Consider the following 26,487-nt stretch of genomic DNA (forward strand, 5'->3'; position numbering starts at 1 on the left):
TGGTGAAGTGCAATGTAATGTATGTGTGTTTGTGGACATATAAACTTGCTGTGTATGTAAATGTATGCTTGTGTGTTCATGTGTGTATATAGTGTATGTGTGTGGTGTAGCAATGGTGTGCTATATGAATATCTGGGTGACATATGGAGTGGTGTATAAATGTGAGTGTATGTGTGTGTGTGTGTATGGGTGCGCACGTGTCTGTTGTATAAGTGTTATGCTGAGGGCTTGACAACAGCCGGAGCTATGTATTGGGCCGCAGTCCAAAAGAGTGGGTTTCACTGCCTTCCTGTGTGTGTGTGTGTGTGTGTGTGTGTGTCTGTGTGTCTGTGTGAGTGTGTGTGTGTGTGTGTGTGTGTGTATGTGTGTGTATGTGTGCGCGTGCGTGCGTGCGTTTGTGTGTGCGTGTGTGTCTGTGTCCATGTGTGCGTACGTGCATGTATGCCTGAATGCTACACATCACACACTCCTGCACCTGCAACCTTTCTAAATCCAGCCCCCCCCCCCCCCCAGGGTATGTGTCAGTGTGGGAGGGCGGAGTCAGGGTCTGACCCTCTAATGGAGTTAGCATATGCTAGATGCTGAAGCTCAGCCAGACGTGAATATAGATCACTCACCAGGGCCCCCAACGCATTGTGCCATTTGTCTTCACTAGTGAACTGCTGAAAGGTTCAGATTCGCTGTATTCTCTAGAGCTGCTTACCTCGACGCCATACACACCGGCGAGTCTGGCCACAAGCACTGCTCTGGGCCACGGAGATGAGGCAGGCAGCTTCAGCCTCTCACACCGCAGAGCTTATGACTCACATTAAGCAAATTTATCCTGAAAACAGGAAGGATTACTGTTTGTAATGAGGTTTTTTCCTTCTCAACGTTGTAATGACTGCAGTTGTGTGCGCTGCAGCGTGCTGGATCCTAGTTTGGCACCTATTCTGCAATCTGTACGGACCAGTGGGTTTGTAGGCAGGCTCTGTGGCGGCATGGCCCTGACCCGGCCCTGACCCGACCCTGACCGCTATCTCGCCTGATATCCAGTTTCACACGACTGCTTAAGCTCATCAGTGACTCGTCAAGCCTGGATCAGCAGGTTCAGGTCTGTTAAAATGAAATAAGGACCCACTGTTGTTAGTAGAGAGATACACTGGAGTCCCGAGTCTGGATGGTAGCAGCATAACTGAGGGGGCTGAAGTGATATGTGGGCTGATAAGCACTGCCTGTAGAAATGTTCAAATATCATTCACTGTACTTTTATAGAGCAGGTTAAGGTTGAGTTTGGTTCATTATATTTATTACTCTGAATTGCTGTGACAGGGTGGGATGGTTGGGGAGGTGCTGATGGATTTGTACTCAGGTAACAGATAAAGAGTGAGGTAGCAGGGTTTTTTTTCTGCAGTGGGTGGGCTACGGACTACACTGGGAGCTCTTCAGAGACATGAGCTCAGCAAAATGGCTGGCATTAAAATGCTGAGTCACCCTGTCAGGTGTTTGATGATACCTGCATGAGTGCAGCTCAGAAGGAGGGTACTTCTTGCTAGAGAAGAGAGGATAGCAGCACAAGTTAGATGTCTTGAGGAGATATATGTTTTTTAACGACCCAAACAGTGAACATCTAATGATGCTACTTCTTCTTTGGCTAGTATGCTCTCTCTGTCTCTCTCTCGCTCTCTCTCTCTCTCTCTCTCTCTCTCTCTCTCTCTCTCTCTCTCTCTCTCTCTCTCTCTCTCTCTCACACACACACACTCCCCCTCCCCCCCACTCTCACATTGCCTCCTTTCTTTCTCTTGTTCTCTCTCACTCTCTTTCTCTCTGTCACACCCTATTCTCTATTCTCTTTTCTGTCTCTCACCTTAAGCCAATTTCTTGTTTTTGGCTGTGGTGAACTTAGTGTGTGTGAAATGAAAATGGGTATTTACAGCAGTGCTTCGCGAACAATGCAAAAATCAGGTGCGTACCTCTGAATTAAAGCTAACATTCAGCACGTCCACCTTACACTTCACTCCTCCAATCCACTGGGATACATTGGAGGAATGATGTAGAAAGTACCTGTCCAGTTACTTTCTATATCACAACACACACGCCCCCCACGCCCCCCCAACCCACCCACAGGCAGTCTGCCACATTGTATCTTTTTTTCCTGCGTCTATTTCCTCTGTCCCCCCCCCCCCCCCCCAAGCTCTACGTCTCATTAATGGCAGTGCTCTGTCAGTGCGAATTCAGTGTTAAGAACAAGAGGCAGACAGGAAGAGAGAGAGAGAGAGAGAGAGAGAGAGAGAGAGAGAGAGAGAGAGAGAGGGAAAATGTGGGAGAGAGAAGTGGAGACTGAGAGACTGAAAGAGAAGAGTGGGATGTGGAGTCAGAGAGAGACGTGCTGGAGACGTGCGCGAGAGAGAACGGGAGCGCTGAAGAGATAAAGGATGTGAGGGAGCGGTATCGGACACCGAGAAAGAGAGACAAGTGACACTGGCGACTAAGGCAAAGCTTCAGGCAGGCATTTTATTCGGCAAACCGTAGCCAGTGACTGATCTGACGGGGGTCACAAGGAACACAGCATCTTCTACACGAGCACCCCCGCCCGGCGCGCACGCCACCCTTCTCCGCCACCCCCGCACTCGCTTTCCGCGCACGTATCAGTCCTGTGTACCCGCGCCCACCCACGCTGTCAGAGACCACTAAATATCTGAGTCACGGGGGTATTGCAGAATCCTCCGAGAGTCTATATCCGCTGCAGTCTTGCACTGTGCTCTCCTTTTCCGAGTGCGTTTATGAAGCCAAACACTTCTGGCTCACCGGGTCAGCTGATTTGATTTTTGCTCGTAAGAGACAGATCTCCAGGGCCAGCGTCACACTGCAGAGCTTTTGCAATGCGTGACCAGCAGCGAGGCGATCCGCCGTCACAGCCTGCTTACCCTGGCTGCAAACGCAGCCGTTTTAAATCCTGTAATTAAATGCATGATGTGCACGTTAATAAACAACGGACGCTTTGTATACTGTACGAAGAACAAAGACATAGAATATGAATACCTAAAACTGCAAAGTGTCATTTCAAATCGCTGATCTTTTTACATCCTTGGATTAAAGCATTATCTCAAAATCCATTCAATTCTAGAGTAGGTTTTGTTTTTATTGCTGTAATGCTTTCTGTTCTGGCAGTCACGTAACTGCTATGATGCAACAGTGTTAACAGATGCAGTTATAATGACGGAGTATCTCGTACTAAGGATTCAGCATTTATGTAACATTAATTACTTCATTTAAAGGGTTTACTTGAGTTTAGGGAGAAAATCTGCTTTGTTTCTGAAATTAACTGTCTTAATAATTACTTATTATGGCAAGCAAAATAGTTCCGCTAATATATTACGCAAGAAGGCATTTATGAAAGCTACCGCCATTTCTTGTTCTAAAATATAAATAGACATGTTTTACCAAATGAAATTATTTAATGCAATTTGCAAATATTATGTTCATCCCTTACTTAGAATGATCACTTTAATTCAATACACCTACTCTAGACCTGAGACTACTGCGTTTTATAGTAGCTTGTAAGTTTATATACATATATCACACAGATAGATAGATAGATAGATAGATAGATAGATAGATAGATAGATAGATAGATAGATAGATAGATAGATAGATAGATAGATAGATAGATAGATATTCAAAATTGTAGTAAATTACAGTTTCCACAGAAATAAATATATATATATATATATATATATATATATATATATATATATATATATATATATATATATATATATATATATATATATATGTGTGTGTGTGTGTGTGTGTGTGTGTGTGTTTGTTTGTGTGTGTGTGTGTGTGTGTGTGTGTGTGTGTGTGTGTGTGTGTGTGTGTGTGTACAGACAGTGAACTGAGTACATGGAATAGGAAGAAAAGCATTTGTAGCCAGTAAAGATCAGTATCTGTACACTAATTGATGCTCCTCATCTTTATTTTACTACTCTTTTAACCACAGTTTTCTGACATCTAAAGAGTACGTCTGGTACGCATTCACTTACTAGATGAATTGGTGCTTCATCTAGAGAAATTGCTTAATTTATGTCAAACTGCAAGATTTTAGCCATTCTAGATGAAGGTCTATGAGCTTAATGTTGAAAGTAAGTTCATCTGCAGTGATGCATCATGTGGAATAGTTGTCATCTCTCTCTCTCTCTCCCCCATATGGTGTCCTGTGCCGACGTCTTGCCTCTTTGTATTGCCATTTCCACATGGCCTGGTCGAAGCTATTGGGGATGTTTGGTATAGGTGCACCAGGCCCTGATCTGAGCCAGTCTCTCCCACCAGGCCCTGATCTGAGCCAGTCTCTCTCACCAGGCTCTGATCTGAGCCAGTCTCTCTCACCAGGCTCTGATCTGAGCCAGTCTCTCTCACCAGGCTCTGATCTGAGCCAGTCTCTCTCACCAGGCTCTGATCTGAGCCAGTCTCTCTCACCAGGCTCTTAAGTGAGCCAGTCTCTCTCACCAGACCATGATCTGAGCCAGTCTCTCTCACCAGGCCCTGATCTGAGCCAGTCTCTCTCACCAGGCCCTGATCTGAGCCAGTCTCTCTCACCAGGCTCTGATCTGAGCCAGTCTCTCTCACCAGGCCCTGATCTGAGCCAGTCTCTCTCACCAGGCTCTTAACTGAGCCAGTCTCTCTCACCAGGCCCTGATCTGAGCCAGTCTCTCTCACCAGGCTCTGATCTGAGCCAGTCTCTCTTACCTGGCTTCAGCCGTGAGACCTTGCTGGTCCATTTAAAAAACTTTCAAGTGTTTGTTTCATTCCTGCTGCATAAGGACCAACAGCACCACGTTTTAAGAGGCCCTTAGACTCATTCTCTAAAGAACAGCCATGTGATGTACTCATTATGTGCACTGTTCACGGACACTGAAAATGTTCTCTGCCATTTACACTCATTCTTAGAGATGAGTATTTTCCTGCTAGCAGTACATGAAGAAAAATATCCTTAAATGCCTTACCCTTGTTCCCTTCCCACTTAGATATGCATCTTGTGGTATCCTGTGCAGTCAACATTTGGTAGTTTGTCTTTAAGGAGTGCTACTCTATCGATAAGTGCTTCATTAGCTGTTTGGACCACCTCTGCTCCTAAGGCAGCAGTAATAATTACAACCGCGGCTCTGCTCTCAGCCACTGGGAGAGATAAATCAATCTTTAAATGGTTAAACCCAGCTGAGGCATAAAGCAAGGAGCTCCACTCACACTTGGCTCATGGAGATGCTCTTAATTCGTGGTTGCCGTGCCTACAGTTACCGTGGAGATGGACACTAGTGCAAGAGGGTGAATGTGTCTCGCAGTCCCTCAGCCACTAAGCTCACTTCTAGCTCAGACTTCCCTGCATATCATTAGCACTTTGTTTTATTTAAATGTCTAGATGGAGTTTGCCTGTTGGCACAGAGGAATGTGTATCTCAACATCACTAAAGAATGAGTCTCTGCCTTCACAGCAATTTGATCCTTATTCCAATTTAGTGGTTTTTGATTCAGCCTCAGAAATGCTTTCTTTTGTTGAAGATTACTGGATTAGGCTCTCTCAATTTTTAAATATATGCTTATTTTAACAAAAATGAAAAAAAAAAATGCAAATGGTACCTGACAACAACTTTCTGACAGCAAAGTGTCATCGAATAGAGGCAGTTTGTTCAAGTCAGGAATTATACAGAACTGCTGGGCTTATCTCCATAAGTCTCCGTGATTATTAGTGACTCACTCATATTGTGTTTCCCACAGCGAGACTGTCTGCACAGAGACCGTACTGTCTTATAACCCCTTGATAGACTCAAGTGCGCACTATGTAGAAAACGATTACTGGAAGAGGTAACTGAGGTAGTTTGTTTCGTTCTGGCATTAAAAATCTTTCTTCCTGGTTTCTTTGTTATTAAAAAGTGTGAGATAATTAGATTCAGTGCAAGCGCTGATTCAGTCCAATCCCAGCGTGATCCAATACGGTGGCAGTCAGAGGATGAATGCTGCTGAGCTGGCAACAACAGGAATCGAGGCATCGATTTGCCGAATTCATTGTTATGCACCTAATCACCACAGATATGACAGAGGCATATTTGCTGTCGCATAGAATAAACAGTAAATGCTGTCGCGGTTGGAGTGGTTTTGATTTGAGTCCCTTCCCTCCCACAACAGCAACAGTGCCAGGCCACCCCATCCGCACCCACACCTGTGAAGCTGAACACCTGGAGCCCGCGCCTCACTTGTGCTAATGAAAGCTAATGCACTCAATTAGAGGAGCACACATTAGGAGTCTGGGCCGCTCTGCTGGCGAGATGGCGGAGCTGCTCTTCATCTTCATCTTCCTCAGCCGCGTGCCCGGAGGTGTCCGCACTACGGCATTAGCACGCCGCTTCCTGCAGCGCGGCCGAACGTCGATGCTGTCTCAGCCGACTGCTTGCCGGCACAGGCAGCAGTGTCTGCGCCTACATCTGTCTCTCATGTTCTTTTGCCCTCGTGCAGAACACACCGGATGTGTGTTTTTTCCCTTTGGTACCCTTTTTAAAAACGATAGGAACCAAATAACCTATTTTACTGAGGTGGTGATTATCTATCTACAGTACACAAGTCAAATAAAACACCACACAGAATCAGTAGCTAAACACAAGACTGTGCACGTGTGTGTGTGTGTGTGTGTGTGTGTGTCCCTCTCTCTTTTCACTCTCCCTCAGGAGGACCCACTCACCTTGTTAGCCTTTTAATTAGCAGCCTCAGTTGATAGTGCCTCCCCCAAGCGCTGCCTCAGCAGTTTCCTTCTGAGTTGGTGTCTCCCAATCAATAGCCAAACAGGCGTGAGGCCCATGTACTCCATAAAAGCATTTTCTCTTGAAGGCAAATGAACAGGAAGAAAAGCTAGCACACCTTTCACATCTCACATTAAAAAAAAAAGAAAAAAAAAAAAAGAGAAAAAAAAAAGATGTTTCAAGACATTTTTGGAGGGGGGGAGGCATACAGAGAGCGAGAGAGAGAGAGAAAGAGAGAGAGAGAGAGAGAGAGAGAGAGAGAGAGAGAGAAGGAAAAAAATCTAATAAAAAAATCTGGTGCCCCCTCACAGGATTCTATTGTTTGCTTACTCTGGACCTTATTTTTTCTGTTTTGATTTAACGATGCTGCGAGGGTACTTAGCATTTAGATGACATGTTTGAGGAGAGGAGCTATAGATCAAGCAGGCTGCGTGCGGTGTTTCACAGATAGCACCAGGCTCTCTGGGCAGGCAGGCAGACGGCTAGAATACCAACCATCCACTGGGCGCACAAGCGCTGCCAAGACTGCTGTTAATGGCAATCAGCATAGATGTGATGCCAGTAAATGGCTCAGAGGGTCACTGGCATGCTAATGAGGATGGTGCATCCAAATAGCTTCGACCCACCCACGACTCCAGAGCACCATCAGACTGCGACGAACTAAAAAAAAAATCTTGGATGAGAAGGTGGAAAGTTGGGAGAGTTCTTGAACTCGATGCCCAAACATACCCGACGCTCAACCAAAGATCGGAGAATGAAAGCTTCAATGACCCGTGCGCAATGCCAATGGAGAAGCCAAGTAACAAAACATGGCACAAGAAGAGTCTCAGGGTAATGAAATCTCCAAGGCTCCCGTTTTCACGGGTAACAGGAACTTATGGTCCCCTTGATGGCTGTAGCATCCAGCTATTGGTTTTCTTTTTGGGAATGTTACATTAAACCTAGGAAGTCCCTCAGGTGTTCATGTCATTTCATGTTATGGAAAGATGTTTTTTGCACAGGGATTTGTGTAATTTGTTGGGTGTCTATTGGAGTTCCTGACTAAGAATTTGATCTTTTCTGTGCTACAGCCTCTGCCCAAGGAACCATCTTAAAGGACATCAGCAGAGAAGAGGTGAGGGCCTACACAACATAACACCCACAAATAGTCACACAGCACCAACACACACACACGCACACACACACACACACACACACACGTATAGATATGCATATAAATACAGATTAAATATGCATATTATTTATTTAGATCATTCTGCTGGGAGGAAATATGAATACACACACACATAGTATTATTTATTTAGACCATGTAGTTAATGCTTTGCACAGAGAGGCCACTTCTTCTGCTCAGAAAGCTCACGCACTGTAGTAAGATCACTGGTCGACGACCACAGAGAGCTCTGAGTACGCGGACAGAAGTACAGTGTAAATCCTCTCATTTATCCAGCCCATTTCGCATGGACATGGTTGATTGAACGGTCTCGGGGAGGACCCAGCTGCTCCGAGGGCAGCAAGGGCCTGCGACGTGCCAGGGCTGCGGTGATGAGCAGAGCGGCCGGTCGCGTAGGACGTGACCGGCAGCCTAAAGTCCAGCTCTGGCCCACCGCACTCTCCCTCCAGAAAGGGGTGCCACATGTTTCATGCACTCGCGTGCCGGTTGTTGCGTGCCAAAGGCGTTCGCGCCCCGCCACACCTTCTGGGCGTGTGTCAGACAGAAAGCAGGGTACAGGGAGGTTGCGACCTCATGATCGTGCTCTGGTTTAAGCAGTTAGAAGCCGTCGCTCACGGTTCCATACAGTCGATCCCCCTTCTTCTTATTTCATGGATATAAGCTGATTGTAAAGTTTGTGTTTTGCATCATTTTAATACCCTGATTTTAGAGTATTTTAGTGATTTTTAGTGTAATACATTTGTCAATTTATTCTTCTACCATGAGAATCATAAACACCAAAACTCACAAAAAAACCCTAATCACTACCACTCATCCTGTTGAGATCTTAATTAAAGCTTTGTGCAAGATATCACTGCATATTGGTACAGCCATCAAGCAACATTTGATTGGCTGTGGGATTTCATAGGCAGCTGGATTTGACTGGCAGCTGGACTTGTCTCAGAGGTTATGGTATTAAAAAGCACATGTTAAGAAAAGATTATATACTTTGAAAATCCCTCTGAGAAGTGAGGAGTTACGAGTATGATGAAACTGGTTTCTTTTATTTACATTTTAATTAATTTCATATATTATTAAAAAATTTACGTTGAGGTGCACATTACAAATTAGAGCTGCGAGGTGAACAATTTTGCATCCAAAAAAATAAATAAATAGATAGATAGATAGATAGATAAATGTGTGGGAAAAAAATATGTTACATATGTTTTTTTCGGGGGCTCAGATCAGAGGCGTGCATAGCTGCTGGTGAGAAGCCTGTGGCTGCGTTATCTGCATTTCCAGCATGCTACAGTCTCATCGTCCTAAGATTGATTCATCCAGTCTGGACAGAGAAAGCCACATGAATCACAGGCAACTGCAGACAGACAGGGCAAAAAAAGAGAGAAGTGGGGATATCATAAATATTTATTTGCGGACAGTGGGGCAGAATTTATGGAATTCTGTTCCGATCTGTGAAATTATATTTAAGTCTATTAAAGTTTCATTTGGTCAGAGAAATTCACAAATTCCTGTAGTGAATTATTTATTTGTGTTGTAAAATGTGTTGCGTAGACTGTTAGCTGCACACCACTGGTTTTGCTGAAGATTCTCCAAGAGAGGAGAAAACTGTAAAGACGCTGGTGCAGGGATTCTGTCTGAAAATATCCAGCTCCTTCAGGGAGAAAGTCAGGAAGTGCTGCGTGCAGATATTAAAAACATATCAAATAACCCTAGAAAAGTGGAACAAATGATGTGATTTTTCTACTGTATCTCTTCATTTAATATAAAACCCCTCTAACTCTTCTTCACTCTTTAAAATTTTCCCCATAAAATATGATGCAGAGCTTAATGGAATTTTATTGCAAACCGTATGAAAACAAAATAAGCGAGAAGATCAATGAAAATGTAAATGTGGAGTGGAGAAGAGAAGGTGTCCGGCCAAGCGTGGCATGCTGCCTGATTCTCCCTGTCTCCTTTGATCACGCCACACAGTGTGCTTTCCTCCCCTCTTCACACTCTCTCTTTGTGTGCATGCAGGTCTATTGACATTCATGGGAACATCACAGACCAGAAGTCATTCATCAGACCAGCACATTGTATCCATCCTCTCACCCTGGAGCTAAAACAACTCACGCGCCCACCACCCTGCTGACCTACCCAGCGACACCATCGGCTAACTCCTCCCCCTTTCCAGCGACACCACTGGCTGACTCCTCCCCCTTTCCAGTGACACCACCGGCTGACTCCTCCCCCTTTCCAGCAGATGTCACTGCAGTCACACACAGCCAAGCATCTCTGGGGTCACTGGATCTCCACCCCCGACTGCTCAGTTTATGACAAGACCGAAATCTCTGGAAGATGATCTTTAAAAACCCAAACATCTGAGCAGCTTTGGAGTTTAGCGTTCTTATGAAGCCTACAGCAGGTGGGAGCATGCCGTTTCAGGTTCAGGCATACTCTAAAGACACGGAACAAGCTGTTGACACTCAGCAGACATCAGGCACGGATTATAGGAGCAGGACAGAGGCGCCTTTAGGATTATGAAATGGAGACTAGCAGAGTTTGGATCGCTCCGGCAACCTGGATGAGAAAGTCTTTCAGAACATGTGATAGCTGTCCCATCTTGCTGTCTTCACCCCATCTTACCTTAGAGACAGAAAGCATTTTGGCCCTCAGTGGTTCTGCTAATGTGACTCTCATAAGGGTAAACATATCAGCCTGTCTTTGTGATGAATGCAGACATTAAACACCAAGTAAAAATGACTGGGCCCTGATCGCTGTTGCCATGTCTGCAGTGTGCTCTATCTGGCCTCTCTCCTGATTTTTGAACATAGGAACACTTTGACACACCTCTCTCGTGCTTTTGAGCACAAGAGGCACTGTCCGCCTGTCTCCTGCTCTCCCGGGTTCCCCTGATTGTTGCCTTTGAGTGTCTCCATAGGACGCAGTGTTTCGCTTCTATGAATCTTCTGTTTTGACTGTGAGTTGACGTGCGGTGACACCTGGGAGGACGCCCTGAGATAGGACGCGAAATGAAGGGCAGGTGTGTGCACACACATTACACGCATGCACTGTTACGGGGCCGGGGATGATGGGGTCAGATTGCATCAGCGTTCTATTGTCTGAACACCTCTCATTATGTAGATTTCTGTGTCTCCAGTGTGCAAGGAGCAAAAAACATATTTGCCCTGTACTTATGTTACTTTATTGTTTGGTTGATGGCCAGGAAAAAGGATAAGACTCAAACTGAGGTGCTGCATTTAAAAGCAAATCGCACAGCGGATGTAAGGACTATGTGTGGACTAACAAGCATAGATAAAAGGCAAAAAGAAAATGGCCACTTTGGTGAGCAGTAGGCTAGTAATTTATCAGTCTGGAGGGGTAGGCAGAGCTCCCTCAGTTGTGAATTTTAATGGTGTTTTATGGTTCCTAATAAAGTCTGTTATGCTTCTGGCAAATATGCAGAGCACAACATCTCTCGCTTCCAATTACTGAGAAACTCAAGGAAAGACTTCAGTCATTCATTACACTGCACTCTTGCCCAGAAATAACAGGAGAATCTCTCTCTCTCTCTCTCTCTCTCGTTCTCTTTCACACCCCTCTCTGCCTCTCACAAAATCCTTTGGCCTTTTCATAAGGCCCAGACATACACCCGAGATGTGACAAGACAGTCTGTTCTCACGACGGCATTAAAAAACAGGGCTTCAGCAGCCAATTTAGTGCGGCGGCGATGACACGCCAAAGAGAAACAGCGATCATTTGCGCGATTCTCATCTGTGTTTGCTTCTTGCCCAGTCATTTAATGCCACAGCCGAAACTCATATTCATTTGCTTCTCAGCTCTATTAAATCCTAAAGCACAAACACCCTACAGCTCCTCTAGCGGCTGACCTAATGGCAAACGCCAACGAGATTCCCCCCAGAATCAATGGAACATTGCCACAGCCAAGTAGAGCTGCCTTAGTGTACCCAGACGTCGAAAGACGCGGCATCTTGTCATTCAGATGTCAACTTGTCATTTATCGGCCCAGACGGCTCTATTATGGACGTGTAAGACCACAGGCCTGATATATCCTGACACAACCATCTGTTCCTGTGTCACGCCGCTGTCATATTTATGTACATATTTGCTCGTGGTAAGCACTCCTTGCGGTTTAATCAATAGCCACCGGAGCATCATCACAGGTAGCAGGTTGTGGGTCGCAGGTCAGCCGGTGGCTAACGCTAGCGCTTCCTCCTCATCCGACACCCTGCGCCTCCACGCCTCATGCGATTTGTCTGCCCGTACTGATCACAGAGCTGGCAGGCACATCCACAGACCGACCAGACAGCGGGCCAACACCTCCCACGTCCGCAAAGAAGCGGAGCACGTGCTTTTTGTGTCCAAACCTCCACCCGAGCGGCAGAATGTCTGAGGCGTCCATGGGATGTGTGTGGCGGTGAGCGGGCGGAGACCAAGGAAGGGGCTGTCCTCTTGACACACGTGCCGGACAGAGGGAGGATGGGGAGTGAGTCAGGATACAAGCCTGCTGCACACTCTCACTCGTACTCTCACTCACTTCCTTTCAGAAGAGATTCTACCCATTCGCAGCAGTCAAAACGTAGCCATAAGCAGGGTGTACACATGGTTTACGAGGTCATGGTAGTTAACCACTATGATACTGAAGCCTGCCGCCTTGACTTGCAAATGCCTGGGTGTATGCATCTAAAATGTTTGTATGGTTAAAATGTTTACATGATCCGTACTATGTGCTTCCAAACTCTTGACATCCAAGTCACATGCACGATAATGACCTTTGACAGATATCAAACGCCTACAAGGCACGGCCTTCTCTGAGTCGGGGATCCCAATGTGCTGATTGATCGCGTGGATTGTGAGCTTGGCACTTAAACTAAATGACTTCAAATTCACAAAAAAAATGTAAAAATATCCAGCTGCTGCCTCGGGTCGCGGTACTTAGTACGGCATCGCACTGAACCTTTCGGTTCCATCATCCATGTAATGGAGATTACTTGTTAATGTACTATATGCTGCAATTGTTGTGGCCAGCCGAGTATGGATGGACCACCAACAGAATGTGCCTTTCAAACAGAACTAGCCTTTGTAATGAAGTCATACTGAAACGTGAAATCTTAACTCTGGACTGAGCTGCTTCATGGGGTTTATAATAGCAATCATTGCAGCAGTCAAATTTTGAAAATTTGAATTAAAAGTGAAGGCTTTGTGTGTGTGTGTGTGTGTGCACCTGAGAGGATTTAAAACTTTGTGGTGAGACGAATACCTTGACATAGCCGCCCCTCCCCCTCTCCCTCACTGATAGCCTCCCAGGGATTGCTAACCTATGAGAGAACTCACTAGCCCATGGGCTTTGTGTTTTTGTGTGTGTGTGTGTGTGTGTGTGTGTGTGTGTGTGTGTGTCGGGAGGCAGCTCCATACTCCCAAATACATTGCTGTTGCTTGCACAGCGTATGAGACTTGACACACACCTGAGGGAAGACCATAAGAAGTTATGGACACACATTCTGCAGGGACCACATAACACTTTTAGAATCTCTTCCAATTTTGAGTACATTTTGTAGACAGTTCGTCTTGATTTTGCTTTTGCAAAAAGAACAGCGGCATCCTTACACAATATCCTAAATTTGTACTGTTTAAGGAAACATGAAGCAAACATGATTCACAGTTTAGCAGAGTGAATCAGATTCTAAAAAAGAAATGTGTCACGCCACCATATTTACAAAACTGAAAAAATCTATCCTTCACGTGTGAATAGACGTGTGTTAAGAATAAGAATACACGAGACAACCTGTGGAAAACCAACAGGGTACCCTTTTCATCAGTATGGTGCCAGACGCTTGTGATTTCACCAGGGGAAAGAGTTTCTTTTTCATTAATTATGTTTCCAGCTCCTACACAGGTTTCACCTCTGCCGTCCACTAGCACAAGACTAGGTCGCCTCAGGACATATCAGAAAATACATTCTCCTGAAAGTATTGATGCTGTGGTTAATGTAGTTTGTCCCCTCCAGGGTACAATGCCATCCTTGTACTGGAATGCCAATTTGGGTTGTTTTGTGCGGCCTGATTACTTTCCTCTTTCTTCTCCAACCCTGATTCACGCCCTCCTCATGGCAGCCTCAGAAACTGACATGAAACACCACTCCTCTTTTGATTATAATGTTACAATCTCTGAGAGTAAGCTGTTTGAACGCTTTTTTAATCTTTGACTCAACAAACTGGATAAGAGGAAAGGATTAAATGAGGGTGTGTTCAAGTGCAAATGTATGTGTGGTTGGAGGGATGTATGAAAAAAAAAGTGTAAAAAACGTACACCACACTTCAGCTGATAAGAGCAGTCACGTGCTGGCTGTATAAGAGGTTTAAATACGCTTTAAATACGAGACCGGGAGAACAGCGGACGTATCTCACTCATGAAGCTCTGAGAAGACGGAACAGTCTGCTGCAGGAATCACCTACACATTTTGCACCGTGGCAAAGAACAGAGCAGCGCACACGTTTAGCCCAACGGCCATCCAGCTGAGACGGCTGAAGCGTGGCATGCATTTTACAAACGAGCACAACCAACTGCACGGTCATAGTTGCTGTTCTGGTGCATCCGGCATTTCTGAGGTCATTCCTGCGTCATCGCGGACCAACGCAGCGACGAGAAGAAGCTGAACTCGTAAGCGGCCCTCCCCAGTTTAAATCCAGCAGGTTCAGCGCTGATCGATTGTAATCATTTGGAACTGCTGTCCCTTCCTTGTGTTATTTCCTATCTGTGGCTTGATCGTTACTGTGAACATTATACAGGCTGCAAATATAAAAATTTATTTATGTGCGCTTCTCTCTCTTTGTTTACCCGTTGCGAATTTCCAACTCGTGTCGTTCAGAGTTACACGTCAGCGTGTTCAGTATGGCAGAGCAAGGCCTTCTGCTTTTCTCCCCTTCCACGGAGAAGCCACATGTCTGTCACAGGGAGCGGCAGGCAGGTGTTTATTAAAATAAGTGCAACAGCACAGGCTCGCTGAGCGAGCGGACAAACAAAAGGGGGACAAGCAGCCTAACGAGTTACTAGACAAACCCGGAGGCTAGAGGCAGTCTGCAGATTTGGACGCACGCAAAGAGTCTCCTGCAGAGGCTTACGCAAAACAACTATAGATGGGACCCACGGGAACAAGTAGCCAAAAGAAACTGAGAAACATTTGCACACAGTGAACTAATACTTGGATGACTGGAATAACAGAAGTGATCGGAACTGGTGATTAGTGCATGCAGGTGTGTGTGTGTGGTGGACTTGGTCCCAACCGAGGCGTGATGGCGTCCAGTTGTACCGCGTGGGCTTAATCTGTAAAAGAGCAGAAACAGCAGCTGCTGTGTGTGCACGAATGAAGCACTATTACTCAAATGCTCTTAAGTTGCTTCTAACCTTTTTAATTTCTCAACTGAATCCTAAAAAAGGTTCAGGAATATAAAATCACCAGTGATGATAGTAATAAAGTTACAGTAACTACAAAAGCAGAATTTTTTTTTTCTGTAAGGATGACCCTCTTACTTTAACTTTCTTTAACAGTATTACTTGATACACCTCTTTCATAAGTAGAACAATATTCTGGACTCCTAAATTGGCCTTTACCAAAGGCGGCACTAAAAAATATGAAATGCTCAGAATCTGACTCCCAGTCATCTGTTTCCGTGGCTTTCTGATGTTCTGGATCACTAGTCACTAATCATACTTATAAATCTCGATGGGGGGTTGGGGTTAGCAGGTGCTGCTCAGTGATGCGTATCATCACATCTTTCCACTGCTCATAGGGTCGTCGAGGAGCCTGCACAGGACTGCACTTGCTTATTTACTAAGGCTTGGTCCAGGTAGACCTCTGCCATCAGTCTGCTTGGTCATGGAAGCCGGAGTGACCTACACTAATCGATGAAAAATGAGATTGATTTAATTTCCTTTCAACTCATTATTCTCTGTAATCTGCCATTCTTTGGCAGCTGTCTCGATGGCGCTGAGGAAAAGCTTGTCGTTAATCTTGATAAGTGTAAATATTGCAGTGGTGAACAGCCTGATACGCAAACTGAGGTCCCCAGTGTCATGGGAACAGTACGAACACCCAGGAGTCAAATCTCTTGGTACGACAGCACAAAATCAAATGTGTCACTCAGCACAGATTTAAAGTAGGTCCAAAGGACCACACATTTAGAGTGCCTACGTTAATCCCTGAATAATACTTATTCTCTTTCTCCAGGCCATCTTCTCCTGCTCCTGTGTCCCTCCCAAACCCAGATAATGGTCCCCAACCTAATATAAGACAGCTTATCCAACTAATCAGGGCATTCATGACCATCTGAATGTCAGAGTGAGGTGTGTTAGAATGAGATTAGAACACAACTTTGCAGTAGATGAGATCTCTGGGAACGTGCTTCAAGATGCCTGCACTGAGGACAATTTCAATGAAGGCCCCATTGTGCTGCTGGTACTGGTGTCTGTGCTGTCTCCCAGTACTGTGCTGCTAGCATGGCATAAAGCTTTGTGACACTTGAATAAAGCCAAATGTCACCACAGTATTTCATTGTTATGCTATGCGACAAATGCAGCGCTGCGAAATGCAACTAGACTGCACCACTCTCAGTGTTCAAAGTGCACTCACAGGAAGTGTAGCGGTATCCCACCCAGTGCTGGCTTGTAATGGACACGTAACCGGTTTCAGAACACGTTCGCGGCTGTTGCGCAACGACCGTTCGGATGATCTACACTGTCCCGTTCTCCTTTATTCATCTTTTTCTCCGTAGACAAAAACTACCATCATTCCTGGCAACAGCACCACTGCAGCTTGAATCGCTGTGGGACAGGCTTGTCACCTGACACACATGTAGGCCTAATGAACCATTACTGCATGTGCATCAAAACCCAGAGCTGGAGGGCAGCACCCAGGGTAAAGTTTGCCACGTTCCCACGAAGCCCGACAGCCCAACCGTTCGTTATCACGCCCTCCACGAGCAGAGTGAGGTATGCTGGTGCAAGCCAAACACTGAGCAGCGTGCTGCCGACACGCTCCGACACTGCAGCCTGACACCCTCCTTCTGCTGGTGACCTAAAGGCAGATCTGCCCACGAGCAGTGTGCTGCATAGCACATCTTGAGTGGGAATTTTTTTCACGAGGGTCAATACTGACAAACAAGATTCATGTAAACAAATGTAGGCTGTTACGAACACACAAAAGAGTGGGCAAGCAGAATGTAGTGCTGTATATCTTGCACTGCTGCAAAGATGTATCAATCGATCCAGCTAGTTGGTGGTATAAGTATTCATGTTTTTTTGCAAATTATCCTGCTTTCATATTGATTTCTTAAATATGAAACAACTTTGTTAACAAGAATCACTTCTTGAAACCTGGCAAACTCGAGCTTCACTATACTGTTCAAGCCTCATAAGCATCTGGGTCGATATGTTGAAACAGACTTGTTGAATGTTCACCTTGTTGAACATATGCCCATCTCTCTCACTGAAAAGCAAATAGCCACAGCTGGGTATTTACTGGGTCAGAGAATTCAGGCTTGGTAATCTGGAGGGACCCAAATGTCAGGCAAATGTCAGGAACTCGTACAGAAAGTGATGTTGCCGTAGGGATGAAGGACACTTGTTTTTTTTGGTTCATTTTAATTGAGGAGGAAAAAATCCACACAGATTAATCATGTGCTGTATATAATATTAGGAAAATATATATTTTGTGATTATAAAATTCTGTCCCTCTGCAAGGATTAGTGTGAATCATGAATCCACCAGTGTGTTGTCCCCCCATGGCAACGGTCACTGCCGACACCACCGCCAGTTGACTAAGGGAGGTCAGCTTGCCGTAGCAAGCGAATCCTCTGGTGTGTACAAGATTTCATTCACTTTTCACAGAGTAATCCATTTCTTGTGTTTGTTTAGATTATAACATCTTGTATTGTGAGGGCTTGCTGGCATGGGAAATCTATATTAAAGAGAACTTCTGTGTAGTCCAACATTACAAAAAAGAAACAAAACAATAATGGTTTTTGTGAATTTCCCTGAAGAACAAAGATATCAGAGGGAAGAGAAATCGAAGAATATTAACTGCATATGGAGTTAGGTTCAACAACCACCCACCTAAAAAAAACATCCACTCACATTCACACACACAGACGTGTGTGCGCAGCCGCGCGCACACACACACACACACACACACACACAAAGCATGTGCACTTGCTCACATATACTCGTATTCAGTACCTTGAGTGCCTTGGATTTCTAGTAAGCTCTGCATCTTGCCAGCAATATGCCCAGATGAGAGTAGATTTTAGACTCTGTCACCCTCCTGCCAATCAGACGCAAACGCAGCCCCAGCAGCAGGCTCATAACCAGCAGACCAAGCCAATTAGCTGCAAATGAATGAATTTTCATTAGCTTGCAATAGATGTCATCTAAGAGTAAACAGGCTTTTCTTACATGCACGTTACAGTTCGTCAAGGGTTTCAAATTGGTTTGCAGGATCCATGATGATCATTTAGCCACGGAACAACAGAGTCTTCAGGCTAGTGTTTTCCAGTGTTGTTCCTCAAGTAAACCTGCTCTGCATGTCTTACTGTTTTCCTGCCACTCGTTTCTGAAGGGCTGGTGAAGTGCTTGCTAATTCACGGAAGTGATCTGAGTGGTACCTTACCACTACCTTTAACACATGTGGGTCCTCCATACCGCCAATGAAGGCAGTGATGAGGTAGAGGCCAAATAACGTGCCGTGATTTCTCCGACGAATAGGTTTAGATACCTCTTATTGCACCCTAGCAATAAGGCTTCATTAGAGTGGTCTGCAGGTTGTGATGTCCTTGCTCTTCCAGATTGTTCTGTCATTGCATCCTTTATTTCTAAAAAGACGGTATGCCATGGAACTTCTTTGTGAGGCTGTAGGGTTTAAAGAATCCTTTTGTCTAGGAGCTGTTTCTAGGAACTTCAAAGACCCAAAATGGTTAGATGTGACCTTTTTTCAATGAATGCTACTTTTCTTTCATTTTCTTAAATATATAACTTTTAGAATCATTTTACATGTGGGACCTTTAACACATTCTTCATTGGTTTTATGCAGTCGTGCATTTTTCTTTGACCCGAGCACAAATCCTAGCTGGAAAGGGAGAAAATTATTCAGCATTTATTCTAAGATTCATAGAAATTAAGAACAGGCCACCAGGCATTTATGTGTAACCTAGAGAAAATATCACAGAAAGAGACTAGATTACATTTGTTAGATTTGCATGTTGATTTAAGGAAATTAAAGTTATAAACCATTGCTTTCAAATTTACACCATTAAAATGCCCCGGAAATGTCAGGCTCCCTTTCATTAAAGTCTATCTTTGTGTCTTAGCTGCAGAGCATAGGTTACATTCTACTGGATGTAGGCCTACATAGAAATCCATGTGCTTTTAAATACTGAGGTAGCAATCTACTTAAGTATGCAAGCCTTGTTATTAGTACAACATATGAGATCTCGGGAGACAGGCTTATCATTAAATGCAATCATTCTTTTCTGTTGTGACAACATTTTTCAAGTAATGATACCACAAAACCATACCCACTGAAAAGTGCAGTGTAAGTTGATTGTGGCATCTGTCTGAAGAATCATTTAGCCCTAGGGCAGAGGTGGCACTGTTTTAGTAACTCCAGGTTGGCCCCATAATCCCTGTTCATCCAATCCAAGCAAATGCCAAATCGATAGCTGCAGGAGTTTTGGGAGTACTGTAATTGACAGCTGTATCATAGAGAGATGTTGAGAGATTCAGCTCCGCAGCCTTAGTGAATCACAAGTGGAGCTGCGTAGCGTCGACGATGTCTATTCACGTCTCCTGGCAAATGTTGTGAAATGTGCCTTGAAGACAGAGCCAGACCCAATATGGTGCTCACTGTCCCTCAGAGGCAGGCCATAGACAGATGGCTCTGTCTCTCTCTCTTTCTCTCTCTCTCGTTCTTAAAAATGTCCTACTCCCCCCTCTGCCTTTCTCTCTTGCTCTCTCTAACTAATATATCCACCAAACAGTTGTTAACCATCTGGCCCACCAAGGCTGAGTCCCTTTTAAAACAGCAAATATTCTGGATGAGTGTATTTACATGCACACTATTACTACTGTCTTAACCTGACAGGTGGATATGTCAGGTTAAGGCACAAAAACACCTTTATCTGATTTCTCTAGCTGAATAATGTCTTATTCGCAGTGAGCAAATCCTGACATCTAGATTTCTGCTAACTATGATTAAATTCAAGCTCAAAGCCTGAAGTTCAGCCTACAACTCTGGGGACCTGGTGGCATACAGGAAAGCCAAGTACAACCTTCAAAGGGCCATCAAGACAGCACAAAGTATCTACAGGGACAAGACTGAGTCATACTACCAACGATCTGACCTCAGTTGCATGTGGAATGGCTTGCACTCTGTCGCAGACCACAAAGGTGGGAAAATCTGGTATCTCTGTCTCACTGCCAAATGTGTTAAAATCCTTCTACCCTCAATTTGAGACAAACAAACTAACCAACTCTGTGCCTGATGTGCTCAGATCCTTCAGGACAGTTATCTCATGTAAGGCATCTGGTCCTGATGGCATGCATGGCTGTATCCTCAAAGCATGTGAGCAGGCGCAAGTGTTCACAGATGTCTTTAATCTCTCCCTGAGACAGTCTGTGAATTCTACAGGCTTTAAGAAGAGCAACATGGTCCCAATCACTTAGAAGCCTACAGTCTCATGTCTGAGTTACTACTGCCCTCTACAATCATGAAGTGTTTCAAACAGCTAGTGCAAACCCTTAACTGTTCCCCTCTTCCAACCACCATGGTTCCTCTCCAGTTTGGATACCACAACAACAGATCCATGGAAGATGCCATAGCTCTAGTGATGCACAGTTCTGTCACCCACTTGAACAGGAAAAATGCCTATGTGAGAATGCTGTTCATCAACTACAACTCTGTTTCCAACACCATCATCCCAGCCAAATCCACCACTAAGATGTTAGGCTTTAGGGCTGAACACTCATCTGGACAACTGGATTATGGACTTTGACAAACAAACCTCAGGTAGTGAAGGTCATTGGCTGCACCTCCTGCACTCTGCTTCTGAACCCATGCACTCTTCAGGGATGTGTTCCCAGCCTCCTCCTGCACTCCCTATACACTCACACCTGTGTCACCATGCACTACTCAAATATCAAGTTTGCTGATGACACTACCAACCTGGGCCTCGCCACAGATGGTGATGAAACCCGTAGAGATGAGCTCAATGGTGCAATGACAGCAACCTCTGTCCCAACTGCACCTGACCTGGTTCCTTCACACAAAAACGGTGATGAAATCAGCTCATCAGCAACTGTACATCCTGTGGAAGCTCAGGAAGTTTGGTCTACCCTCCACCATCCTAATGAACTTCTACAAATACACCATAGAGAGTGTATCCCTTCCTGGTTTGGAAGCTGCTAGCTCCACGACTGTATCAGCTGTGAGAACAGCTGAACTTATCACTGGACACAATCTCCCAGCCTTATAGGACTGTTTCCCAGACTACATCACCCAGAGCATGGACTGTTTCCCAGACTACGTCACCCAGCACATGGACTGTTCACCAGACTGTTCTCAGGCAGGCAGCATTGTAATATTCAATCCAGAACCAGCAGGTTGAAGTACAACCTTTACCTGCAGGCATCAGAAGCCTGGATAAAATGCAATCTAGTCTCCATTCGTCCTCCCACTCTTCCATTCATATCTCTATTCACACCCATAACCTCACAGACACTCACAATGTTTCCTTTAGTCTCTATATTTCTAATAGCAGTACTTTCATGGCACTGTTGCTAAGGACTCAGTCCTCTCTCTGTGCTATATATATATATATATATAGAGAGAGAGAGAGAGAGAGAGAGAGAGAGAGCATATACTGCTTCTCCTTGTGTATTGCCCCTTTCTTGTACATATATAAAACTGTATTGTACATACCCCCCACCTTTTGTGTATATATAGTGTTTTGTTTCCGTTATTCATGTTTGTACTTCACAATTCACAGCTGCAGAGCACCTGAGCCTCACTCAAGCATTTCAATGTGAAACTGTCTCCAGCTTCTCTGCACATGACAAATAAACCTGAAACTTGAAAGTAACATGAACTTAATGAGATTTCACTTTTTTCTTCTTCTGACTCCTTTTTCTTTAATTTATTAAGGAAAGATTCAGTGAAAAATCTAATCTACACAGTTTTACCCTAAAGCCAAGCCATGTTTGGATTTTTTTCTTTAGTTTTGTACTGCATCTGCTGGGATAACCAGTATGGTTTCACCCACCAATTACATTCTTGCAAACTGCATGCCTAATTGATCGTGTTTGCCTCAAGTTGCATCAAGTTTTTAGGAAACTTGACTTGCTTATTAGCTTTCTGACACTTTATGCTGCAATGTTATCTATATAAATACAGCAGTCTGTCACATTCCTAGTAGTGGCAGCTATCTTGAAACCAGAATTTGTTATTAGGTTTGTCCATTTTTACCTCATTCTTTAAACATGTACATACCTACCCATGTAACAAAGGACAGACCTGGGACCTCCCAAAAAAGAACAACAGTATTTACAACTGCATTCTATGCAAGTGTGACAAGTGGTATGTCAAACGTCAGGTTACCCATGGTCACCCAGCAGGTAAGATCTCTCATGTTTAATTAGGACCTTTACGGAGAGAAACCTGACATAGAATTTCAGTGGCCCTGTGTACACAGAGGTTTTTGCATTATCACTGTATTACAGTACATGTAAATCTTCAGAATTATTGGTATAACAGTTTTTTCAGGGTTTTTTGCTTGTAAATATGTTTTCTAAAGGAAAATGTAATGTAAAATAATGGACTATATCACATGCGGTTCATTTTTGTGACATCTTGGTAACAACAGGAACAGGATGCAAGCTGAAAGCAAAAGTTATGAAGCTTTATTAGCAAACAAGCAGTAATCTCAGGGAATCAGCTCTCATAAGGAGAGTGAGCAGCATGGCAAAAACACAGGTAAGGGTCAACTGTGGGAGTAGAGAAGAGGGGGGTTAAATAGTGTGGGGGAGAAATAAAGAACAGGTATGTGTTCCAGATCTGTGATTGGAGGGTTCGGGGAGGGTGGTGGTGGTGGGGAGAGTGATCCGGGTCTGTGATTGGAGGGTTGCAGGTCTGGTCTCTGCCCTGGAATTGACTGGATACCAACTGTGACATGACAATTTGCCATGAAGAGGAAATCAGCTTGTTTCTGGAGAGGTGGAAGAAAATGTGAGAGGTGTAGAGGGAGTCGAAGTAGATGGGGGAATCGCATTTGCTGCAAACACTGTGGCTTTTAAAACCATCTTTTAATGCCTCCGTAGACAACTGAAGGAATTAAGTGCAATGACTTTAGGAGGCAGAGCATTGGGCTCCCTTATTTGTCTCGTTCTTTGATACATGTGTGTATTTCAGTGTCTTTTGTACCACAGATTCAAATGTACGTAGGAGAAACCACTGTGATGAACAACCAGTTTGATACAAAGGATTAAACACTTCTTTTTTTTTACATTTAGCAAGACTACAAATTATATAAAACAAGGACCATGATTTAATTGGTAAGTCAGTGAATCTATAGGAGAGTCCTCGGCAGCATGTGCTAATATCTTTAGCCATTGCCTTGGAGGGTAATTTGCTATGAAATATCGAGTTTCCGCGTCAGTAGCTGCATTTGGCAATGCCACGCATTTCATTTGGCTCCTAAAATGTGGAGATCAAAGTATATTAGCATGACAATTTCTTTTCTGATAAACCTTGACATGAGTTGGTAATTGTAATCCTCAAATTAATTAAAACTTGAAGAGTTTTCGACATGTTCTTTCTGCTCTTTACTTTTCTTCATCAAAATTAATTCTGGCAGAGACCTATTTGGGTAAATTTTTGTTGACAGACAATCCATGTGTTGTTACCTGATATGCCACTAAGTCACGTCAGATGAGATGAAATAGCTGAAATAACAAACCAGATTGGTGTATACAAAGTGGAGCTTATTGCTTTACAACTGTTGCTGTTGAATATTTGCTTTGGTATACTGCACCATGCTGCCATTATAGATAGGATGGCCATTTTAATAACCCCTAAAAGGAGGTCACACAGGTGCAACAATATGACACGCACAAAATGAACACCATAACCTCTCTAGCTAGCTAACAGGGCTGACCAATTTGATCTAGATAGCTGTAATATAAATGAATGTTTTACTCACACAACCTGGGGCCTACTTGCTGTATTTAAGGCTGACAGAGTGTACAGAAGGCATGAAATCCATCTTTCCTACTGTTTGAAAGGAAAGGATGTGCTGACCACTGAGTTTTCTTTTTGGTATTTTCACACCAACCAGCACCGTTGCAAGCATCCTGACTAGCGTTAGAGCGCGGAATTGCAGTGGTTAACCAATAGGTGGGGTACGAGACGATCTGTTCAACCAACGATATACAAAGTATTTGTTTTCAAATATATGTGACCCAGGGCCCCCACTAAAAAATATTGATTAATGGAAAGCAACCACAAGTTCACTCCAGAAGATTGGCATAGGTGTCCAACCATGTGTTCGGCAGGAGGGAATAACGGCTTAAAACTGGTCGTCTGGCCAACCTAACTGTAGCAAGCAGAAACTATCTAGACCTACTTAAACGTTGGTAAAATGTCAAACAAGAGCACCACTGCAGAGATGATCACATTGTAGCATAGGGCCTTCTGGAATGTGTCTCCAGACTGACACTTGCGACCGTAAAATTAAATTCCCGCAGAGATGTACAATTCAATAAATCAGCACAGGTAGCATTAAGAGAAACTGACATTGTTGGAGTCATGCTATCGCCTTAGGGTTTAAAGTGTCAGTGTTACAGCTATTAAAAATACAATATTTCCCTGGCAATTAGACAACAAAAACTTTTTTTTTCAATAAATAAATAAAAAACTATTGAAGCATCTACTTTGCAGAATTGTCAGCTTTTCCATTGGGCATATATGCTGAGGTTAATTGAATAAAAAACTTCCTTTGGCTCATTGACTAGCAATAGTGAATTACAGCGTTACTCAGGAAATTATGCCAAGTAATGAACTGGGCATATGGAAGCAGCTGCCAAGTGTTCTGGCATGTCTACCCTTAAAACATCCTTCACTTTCTGGTGTGCCAGCATGCATTTAACAGCAAAGCAAGTGGCAAGTATATCACCACGCTTCCGGGAGTAGCGCAGGTAATTGGTGAGGAAAGTTAGGCGATTGTTGGAGCTAATGAGTGAAAAGGAGGGAGAGATGGAGCGGGTGTGGAAGCGCGGGGAGCAGAGCAGCCATTCCTCCCCCAACCGCAACAGCAGCTCTGGTAATTGAAGCCGTGGGGAGGCACTTCTTGTGTTAGCGGCCGCGGGAGAAGCCGCCATCCATCCAGTGGTGGAGGCTCACGCGGCGCGGTAATCCTCCCGCCGGTCCATGTGGCGCGCGCGCGCGGTCGGCGTGAGATGCATCATTACTGTTAGCGGGGAGGAACGTGGGTGGCTGGCTGTGATGGAGCCTCATAATACAGTGAACAAAGAACAGTTGAGAGCGACCCTGCCAGCTGCGAGGATTTTCGCTGTGGTGGTGTGTGTTCAAGAAGAAATTTAGACAAGCAAGTGGTTTTCACACTGTCTGCCTTAATGAGGATCGCGAGCCAGGGCTTGCTGCTGAAGTGTGATTAATTGGTTATTTTTCCACAGCAGGTTGCCACTGAGGGTCATTACCATGAAAGTTCCCCAGTCTTGAGCTTATGTGGTGTGCCACCCAAGCAGGGTTAAGATGGGAGGATTTTCTTCAATGCAAATGTGTCTTTACCTCTTTCCTTTTTACTGTAAAATTTTTAGTAATGAACAAGTGATCACACAAAGAACAGTTGTTACTGAGCATGATGCAAATTGGGTAAATAAAGGATTTTGGCCTGTTTCTACCACTGTTTAAAAATGCCATTTTAAAAGCACACCACGACCATATTTGCAAATATAAAACATTTAAAGCAAAAGAATTCATGTTGCTTCATGTCACATAATAAGATGGTGTATATTCTGTAGGATTTATGAAGGCTAATGAGAACCCTGGCCAGTTCCTCCCTCTGACTCAGCTCCTCCAGGTGAGCAAAATCACTTACTGTAGGCACGAAATGGTCAGTGAGAAACATCTGCCCACACAACAGCACAATCTGCTCCATTCTCCAGATTTTAATTGGATCCACTACAAAGTAAAAGTCCTTTGTTCATTTTATGTTTTGGGTGGTGTTCACTCTCTTTTTTTGGATGCTGAAAAGACAGGATCGTCTACAGGATTTGAAAAGTCCATGCTGCAATCAACTTAGTTATGCTTGAGAACAAATAGATTTTTTTTCACAGAATATCATATTCATGATAATATTACATTCATGAGAACTTAATAAAGACTTTTCTGTAATTATGAAGACGATTCAGGTTTTTACAGAGCAGACACATTTATTACCTTTTTTTTCCCACAGGGAATGACCTACTGATACCAAGTTTTCCT

The 26,487-nt window shown here is 44.2% G+C and overlaps 1 protein-coding gene across 2 annotated transcripts in view; it reads left to right on the plus strand.

The window, feature by feature from the left end:
* tafa5l (TAFA chemokine like family member 5, like) overlaps positions 1 to 26,487 on the plus strand; it is a 53,587-nt gene that overhangs the window by 22,177 nt on the left and 4,923 nt on the right. Inside the window, exons 5-6 of one of the 2 annotated variants that reach the window (XR_004775547.1) lie at positions 7,840 to 7,883; positions 9,957 to 10,962. Coding sequence is in view for 1 of the 2 variants with exons in the window: in XM_035521807.1 (XP_035377700.1) it covers positions 7,840 to 7,863 (24 nt within the window). In the remaining variant the exon portion in view is untranslated. Of the gene's footprint in view, positions 1 to 7,839; positions 7,884 to 9,956; positions 11,373 to 26,487 lie in introns of those variants that run through there. The other variant, XM_035521807.1, reaches the window with a different exon arrangement.

The sequence above is a fragment of the Electrophorus electricus genome, chromosome 23, assembly GCF_013358815.1.
Source record: "Electrophorus electricus isolate fEleEle1 chromosome 23, fEleEle1.pri, whole genome shotgun sequence".
Classification (NCBI taxonomy): domain Eukaryota; kingdom Metazoa; phylum Chordata; class Actinopteri; order Gymnotiformes; family Gymnotidae; genus Electrophorus; species Electrophorus electricus.